General features: G+C 39.9%; 1 protein-coding gene across 1 annotated transcript in view; it reads left to right on the forward strand.

The window, feature by feature from the left end:
* Positions 1–8,093: 8,093 nt before the first annotated feature.
* Positions 8,094–8,585, forward strand: part of LOC120076069 — a 2,282-nt gene continuing 1,790 nt past the window's right edge. The window contains exon 1 of the mRNA XM_039029851.1: positions 8,094–8,521. Coding sequence (XP_038885779.1) covers positions 8,094–8,521 — 428 coding nt within the window. The remainder of the gene's footprint in view (positions 8,522–8,585) is intronic.

An 8,585-nucleotide genomic window follows, 5' to 3' on the forward strand; every position in this document is an offset into this window, starting at 1 on the left:
CGTTGAATTATGTGTTGACTTATTATTTTAAACTAATAAAATATTATTTTAAAATGATCATACCACGTGAATTTGGAACTGGACACTAAGCCAAGAATAATAATTAATTCTATAATATGCCACATGATTCTTTATTTGTTTTTTGATGGTTAAAATACAGTTGCAGTTTTTTTAATATATATTTTTTAAAATTTAAATAATCGAGGATATGAAAGATAGAACCTAATGAGTGCATATCAATTAATAATTAAAATATAATTAAGTTACGTTTGACTTTGACATTTTCTAGAAAAAATTAATTTCATTTTTCCGACTTATTCCATGTTAATCCTTATATTTTAGTTCTTATACTTTTCTTGTTGTATCAATTTTTTACCATCATCTTTTAATTTCATAGAATTACACCACAAACTCAGCTAGTTGTTAAAATTTTGACATTAAATTTGAAAAAAATATTGCATATACAAAATTGATAAAATATTAAAGAAAAACGACAATAGAGTTTTTTTTTTTAATTAAAAATTGCGAGTTTTAGCTAAGTTATACAATGTCAATTTACGCATGAATAAAACTTAAATTTGTGTATTATTTTTTAATATAACAATTTATGAATCTCTAACTCCTTATTCGAGAGTGTATGTCTTATGCTAGTTGATAAGCTATGTTCATGTTGTCAATTTATGTGAAACTTGGTATTATTGAGATTGTTGACTTCATTGAGACTAGTAAAGACACACGCACAATGCATATGAAATTTTGTTGTTTTAATAAAAAAATTTAAAATATATTAGTTTTTTAGCATGCAATAATAAATAATATATATTTTTTTAAATTTTAATTACTACAACAATTTAGAGCTTAGATAATGTAACAATTTTAATTACTTTTGAATAGATCATCAAATTATAGTAATAAGATTTAGTATTTTATAGACTCTTTGCATGATTTACATCGTAGAGGGATAACCCTAGGTTTTTTCTTTTATTAATCACAATTGCAATTTCAATACTCACAAACTTGCTACACATGCTCGCAGATATCGAATGATATCAATTGTCCTGAAGATCACTCACCATGAGCGGATTCCCTTTTAGAAATTGATCATTATTTTTTTCTAATTCGTTGTTTCTTATTGATTTTTGTCAAAAAAAAAAAAAAAAAAAAAAAAAAAAACAAAGAAAATAGTCATGTAAGAATTTTGATTTCAATATTTTCATAATATCGTTACTTCCATAAAAATTCTTATGCACTCATAATTAAGTTGTCAAATAAAGATGTTAATTATTTGATATTTTAATATTCATAATGCAACAATTTTTATTTCAATATTGTTACATATATGATGTTATAGTTACTCTCATATATAAAAAGAACGTGTATAATCATATATATGTGTGTAAAATCTTATAGTTGTAATTCAAATTAATTAAAGAGTATTAATTTTTGTTTTAAGATTACTTATGTCTTACATACATATAATTTAAACCTTGTTTTCATAATATTATAGGTTACATTTAAATTGTTAAAAAAAAAAACCATTCATAATTCTTTTTTTTCTCCCTAAATTATGAAATCCTAATTTTAATATTTTTATTTTTATTTAAAACAAAAAAAAATTGTCCTTATTATTTTCATACATAGGTTTTTTTCTTAAAAAGTTTTCAATATTCGGTTAAAAACTTTTTTTTTTTTAGAAAAATATAGTCTTATTTATCTGTCTTATTAAATGTAACAACTAAAAGTTAAGGTAGTTAATTTTTTTGGTTTCAAAGATATTGAATGTAACAACTCGAGTTTAGGAGGGGTACATGAACGAACTGATATTACATCTGAAGGGATCCTGAGGACATGAAAGTATGGTTAAGAAAGGCTTAAAAGAATTGAAAGTTACTACCTATACCAACAAGGTGCACCTTTCTTTTCGGTGGCTCAATCATAACAACTCCAAAGTTAAGCGTGCTTAGCTTTCATAAATTATAGTTTATTCTATTAAAAATAAATATAAAATATGAATAACAATTCAAATTGAAGATTAGTTAAAATTTTACCTGTATTTTACTAATATTCTTTCTATATCTCCATTCCCTAATTTTCTCAAATTGATCCCAATTTCCTCAATATTCATAAAATAAAATCCTCTCACATGGATTTAAAAAAAAATGAAATAGACTAAAGAAGTTGTTGGACGAAGAATTTTGGACTAATCACAAGTTGCCACGTCGTTTACTAAATTAATGACGAATTCCTAAATCATTAAATTTGGGTCCAATTAGAAGTTGATGTATGTTCCGAATTGAATTGAAGACAAATTTTGATGACGCCATATGCGGTTGAATCAGATGAGATTAAATTGGCCCAGTTTGATATTATTATTGGATATTATTTGGACCCAAATTTAAAATCAGACCCAAAACCAACTAATTGGGCCCAAGGGCTAGGCCCATGGACCAACCAAGCCCAAGCTTACGAAGCCTGCCTGAGAACTCTATAAATAGAGAAGTTCTCTTCATTTGTAGGGGCAACATTTTCTACATTCAGAGAGCCTAGAAAGAATTCATCAACAAGCAGAAGACTCCCAATACTTCTGAAGCTGCACTCCTATAAGACAGAAAACACTTGAAGACACAAAGACTCTTCCAAGACTTCTACTCCAAGCTTTCAAAACTTCTACTTCAAGAACGTTCGGCACTTTTCTTCTTCAAGTCAAGCACATTCACCCAACTGAGAGAAAATCAGAGGATCAAGTATTAGAGATCGAACCACGTCGCATTAAATCAACTTCAACATCATCACTAACTCAAATTCAACTCCACGAAGTACGTTTCTCCGGAAGCCTCGTGTGAACAAATTGGCATGTCTGGTGGGACCTCTCTACCTCTCATCTCTCTCTCAGCATCCAAACAAACCAAATGGCACCTAAGAAAATGGAATCCAAAGCTTCCTTCACAAACGGCTCGTACAGGGGACCTGTCACCCACGACCGCTCAAGAGAAGTCATGCAAGAGCAAGAGCAGAGCTCCCTCATCGTCCACAACATCTTGAGGAAAATGATGGAATCCTCACAAAGTGGGGTTGTCATCAAGGAAAACCCCTTGTTTGACAACTCTACTTCCGCTCAGTAGGTGAAAAGAGTTCAACCGCTAATGTGATTTCTTGTCATGAATGGCGGTGCTGACGGCAGAAGCGGCCATGGCAGAATATGGAAAAGGAAGATTAAACTTTTCTAATGAAATAGTCGTCGTGAGGAGCGAGACCATGGAGATCGCTGCCGCGAAAGAACAAATGCAGTCTCGAGAGGCACTGAAGTCAAAACACCAATGCTATCGCGCGCAGGTGCAAGCAACTGACAAGGGGAAACCGTTGCTATTCTAGAAAACCAATTGCAACATGCAGTCAGCCTCGAAGTGGCCTGCTTTCTGTCGGGGATCCAACAAACTACAGTGAGAACATGATTTATAGAACCTCTATAAGAGCTCAATATGGAGGGTCGGCTCAAACTTCCTTCATGTATTCCAAGCCATACACCCAGAGGATCGACAACCTGAGAATGCCTATTGGGTATCAACCCCCAAAATTCCAACAATTCAACGGAAAGTGCAACCCAAAGCAACACATCTCCCACTTCGTAGAAACATACAAAAATATGGGAACAATGGGAAACCTACTAGTCAAACAGTTCGTCAGAATCCTCAAAGGGAATGCTTTTGACTGGTACACAGACTTAGAGCCTGAGGTGATTGACATCTGGGAGCAACTTGAAAGAGAATTCTTGAATCGCTTCTACAGCACCAGGCGCACCGTTAGCATGATGGAACTGACGAATGCCAAACAACGGAAAAGGGAACCAGTCGTCGATGGAGAGCTATGAGTCTGGATTGTAAAGACCGACTCACCGAATTTTCTGCTGTAGAAATGTGGACACAGGGTATACACTAGGAACTCCTCTATATCCTGCAGGGGACAAAGCCCCGTACCTTTGAAGAATTGGTGACTCACGCTCACGACATGGAGCTAAGTATTGCCAATAGAGGAACGAGGGACTTTCTGAGCCACGAACCGAGGAAAGACAAGAAGAAGGTGAAGGGCACCACAAAGGAATCAATGGTCGTTAATACAACCCCACTGAAGTTCTCCTAAAAAAAGAAAGAAAATAAGATAGAAAAGAAAGACGAAGAAGGCGAAAGACGTCACCCAACCCTGAAGGAACGATAGAAAAAAGTCTATCCATTCCCCGACTCTGATGTGGCAGATATGCTTGAGCAATTACTAGAGAACCACCTTATCCAGCTACCAGAATGTAAACGACCGGAACAGGCCGGCAAGGTGGATGATCTCAACTATTGCAAGTATCATAGGGTCATTAGCCACCCGGTCGAAAAATGTTTTGTACTGAAGGAATTTATCCTCAAATTGGCCCATGAGAGGAAAATAGAGCTGGATCTAGACGAGGTGGTCCAAACGAATCATGCTGCGGTGACGATAACTCCAAGCGTGGCGGCACCAATCATATTTATGAAGAAAGGGAGAGTTCGATCTAGTTTGGGACCTTCGAACCTGTGGTAGTGCGGTTTCTACAGGAGGTCCAAACTAAAGATCCTCAAAATGGAGGAGAGCACACTGACGATGACGATAACGAAGGTTGGATCCTTGTGGCGCGCCGTAAGAAGGAAAGACTGGACTTTACCCAGAAAGAGCTACGCTCTCATAGAAGCTACCAGAGAGGAAGTAAGGCATAAAAAGGGAATGGTAGAAAAAAGGCTCGAAGGCCCAAGGCTGTTGACGGGAGAGACAAGGATGTTCCTCGTCCCAGACGACAGATGACTTTAGCAGATTTCCTCCCAAAGAACTTCTGCAATTGGGGTTCAGAGGAGATACCAGAGGTTGCCACATGTCATGCTGTCAGTATCAGGGAGGAGAAAGATACCATTCCAGGCCCATTAAATTCGACATGAAAACCAAAGGGTTCGTCACTATTCAACATAGACGACCTGCTTTCACTCCTACAAGAAGCTAAGACGACCCTTATTGAAGCGCTGTTAGAATCCAACGCCTCTGGTGCATCGACCTTTGTAGCACGTGCTTATGCCTCGTGTTGCACATCCATAGGCTTCTCAAACAAAGATCTGCTACTGGGATCCAAATTGCATAATAGGCCTTTGTACATCTCTGGATACATTCGAGAATAGAGAGTAGGTCGAATCCTCATCGACAACGAATCTGCCGTCAATATAATGCCTAGGACGCTCATGAAACAGTTGGGCATACTCATGGAAGAGCTATCAAACAGCAAATTAGTAATTCAGGGTTTCAATCAAGGCAGCCAAAGGGCGATAGGCATGATATGCTCTGAGCTCCTTATTGGCGATCTGAAGGCCGACGCGCTGTTTCATGTGATAGACTCAAAGACCACCTACAAACTGTTATTAGGACGCCCTTGGATTCATGGGAATGGTGTGATTACATCGACACTACATCAGTGTTTCAAGTTTTACCAAGACGGGATTAAGAAGGTCGAAGCATATTCCAATCCATTTTTTGAAGTCGAGTCTCACTTCGCAGATGTAAAGTTTTACCTAAAGAGCGAGAATTTCGGTGAGACTATGCCGGCATAGAACTTGCTGACAAAGAAAGCAGGTGGATCCCGGTCGAGGTCGCCAGTAGACACAGAGAAAAGGGCAGGTAGCAAGGTACGAGCCTCCAGCCTAAAAGAGAATAGAATGTCCCTCGACGTTGGAGAAACACCCGTGGTGAGGGGCGAGAAAGCCTCAAAACCTCCGATTTTGCACTATGTCCCTTTGTCGAAACGAAAAAAGGGTGAGTCACCTTTTACGGAATGCTCAAAAGGTTTGCAGGTCGGCGACATAGAAATTCTAAAGGAGAGTTTCGTCACACCTCTCACGCCGATAACGAAGCAGGAAGTCCACAAGCTAGAGGCAGAAGTGACGGGGTTAAAGCTGCCCAAGAGGCAAACTGAAGATGGATTCGATCCCAAAGCTTACAAGCCGTTGGCAAAGGCGGGCTACGACTTCACAACTCACACTGAGTTCAAAAGTTTGAAGATTTACGAGCAACCCCGACTCTCGTCAACCCAAAAGAAGATTTTGCAAGAAGGATACGCTATACCCACGTTGAGGGCGGGACTCGGATATGAGTCGTTAGAGCTAGTCTGCATAATCAAAAAGGTGAAGGGGAAAGTGGCCAACAGCAATCATATCACTGTGAAAAAAGTTGATGATACAGGAGAAAAGGAGGGCAAAGATAAAAGAGCCTCAGCCTTCGACCGTATTAGACCACATATCGCACACGCCTTGGTCTTCGAAAGATTAAGCATGATAGAAGCAGAAAGGGGAAGCCCACATACTATTCCCAGAGATACTCGACGCTCAGTCTTTCGAAGGTTAACTCCGCCAAATGAAGAAAATGAGGAAATCATCTGTCAATCGCCGGTGATAGTGCGACCGTCAGCCTTCGAAAGACTAGGCACAGTTTCAAAAAAGAGCGAAGGAAAACCCCACACTCCAATTTTTTATCGCTTCAAGCACGAGAGGACTGAAGATCCCCTCGACCAATGTGTCCCTAGTAAGACAAAGAGGAAGGGAAGAGTCTGCTCTAACGCCCCCGAAACAACTACAGTAAAAAGGGGGTCGATACCCCGAGCGTTCATCTGGCGGCGAATCGACCTTAAAAATGCTAAAGCGTTATTGAACTAGAAGCCATCAGGAGAGGCAAGAAGTGATGGAGAAATTCGTAGTACCATCCCCTCACGCATGAAGAGAAAGACCTTCGTTATTCTAAACACAAGTGAGGGCACGCTCAAAGTAAAAAGGCGCAACGTTGTTTTCACCAATCCTTAGAATGGAAATTTAGAGCAGGAGGAAGGAGAAACTTCGTGCCACCAAATCACCATCACCAAAGAATCTAAAAAAGGTATGACTGAAGAGGAAGTGGAGGACGCTCCGCAAGGTCTAGAGAACGGTGGTCAATCAATAGTGGACAAACTAAAAGAGGTGAATCTGGGCACCGTAGAAGAGCCGCGTCCGACTTTCATCAGTGCGTCCCTCTCGGAAGGGGAAGAGGATGAATACATGAGTTTACTCATCGAATATAGGGATGTTTTTGCCTGGTCATACAAAGAGATGCCGGGACTAGATCCAAAAGTAGCAGTCCACCATCTCACGATCAAATGGCGGTGTCGACCCATTAAGCAGGCTCAACGACGCTTTCGGCCAGAACTTTTCCCCCAGATTGAGGTTCAGGTCAATAAGCTTATTGAGGTCGGGTTCATTCGTGAAGTTAAATATCTAACATGGATAGCCAACATTGTCCCGGTTAGAAAAAAGAATGGACAGCTTCATGTTTGCGTAGACTTTCGCGACCTAAATAGCGTCTGTCCTAAAGACGATTTTCCATTGCCCATCACAGAGATCATGGTCGATGCGACAACGAGACATGAGGCCCTATCCTTTATGGACGGATCTTCTGGGTATAACCAGATAAGGATGGCCTTCGAAGACAAGGAAATGATGGCATTTTGAACCCCAAAAGGGATATATTGTTACAAGGTAATGCCCTTCAGGTTGAAGAACGCCGACCCTACTTATCAACGTGCCATGCAGAAGTTGTTTGATGATATGTTGCACAAACACGTGAAGTGTAATGTGGATGACCTTGTGGTCAAGACCAAGTGATGACAGGACCATTTGAAAGATCTAAAGACCGTGTTCGATCGCCTGTGAAAGTAACAGTTAAAGATGAACCCCTTCAGCATTCGACGTAACTTCAGGAAAGTTTCTGGGCTTCGTTGTGAGACATCGAGGGATAGAGATAGACCAATCCAAGATTGATGCCATCCAGAAAATGCCAAGACTAAGAAATCTACATGAGTTGAGAAGTTTGCAGGGACGTCTGGCCTACATCTAGAGGTTTATTTCTAACCTGGCAGGGTGGTGTCAACCCTTTCAAAGACTGATGAGAAAGGAAGAGAAATTCAAATGGGACGAGGCCTGTCAGAATACTTTCGATAACATAAAGAGGTACCTGATCAGCCCTCTGTCTTAGGAGCCCCAGTAGTGGGCAAGCCGTTGATACTATACATGGCAGCGCAAGAAAGATCACTAGGGGCACTATTGGCACAAGAAAGAGAAAAAGGAAAAGAACGTGCTCTCTATTACTTAAGTAGAACCCTAAATGGAGCCGAGATCAATTATTCCCCTATAGAGAAGACGTGCCCCGCGCTCTTCTTCGCTATAGATAAGTTGAGGCACTACATGCAGGCCTTCACAATCCACTTAATCGCAAAAGCCGACCCCGTTAAGTACGTCTTGTCCAGGCCGATCATCTCGGGACGTTTAGCCAAATGGGCAATCATGCTTCAACAGTACGACATTGTTTATGTACCAGAAAGGCCAGTTAAAGGGCAGGCATTGGCCGACTTCCTAGCAGATCACCCGGTTCCATCGGATTGGAAGTTAAGTGAAGACTTACCCGATGACGAAGTTCTCTTCACAGAGACCTCAGGACTGTGGGTCATGTTCTTTGACGGTGCGGCACGAAAAAGTGGTGCGGGGGCAGGTATCGTCCTCATT

Source organism: Benincasa hispida, chromosome 4, assembly GCF_009727055.1.
Source record: "Benincasa hispida cultivar B227 chromosome 4, ASM972705v1, whole genome shotgun sequence".
In the NCBI taxonomy this organism is placed as follows: domain Eukaryota; kingdom Viridiplantae; phylum Streptophyta; class Magnoliopsida; order Cucurbitales; family Cucurbitaceae; genus Benincasa; species Benincasa hispida.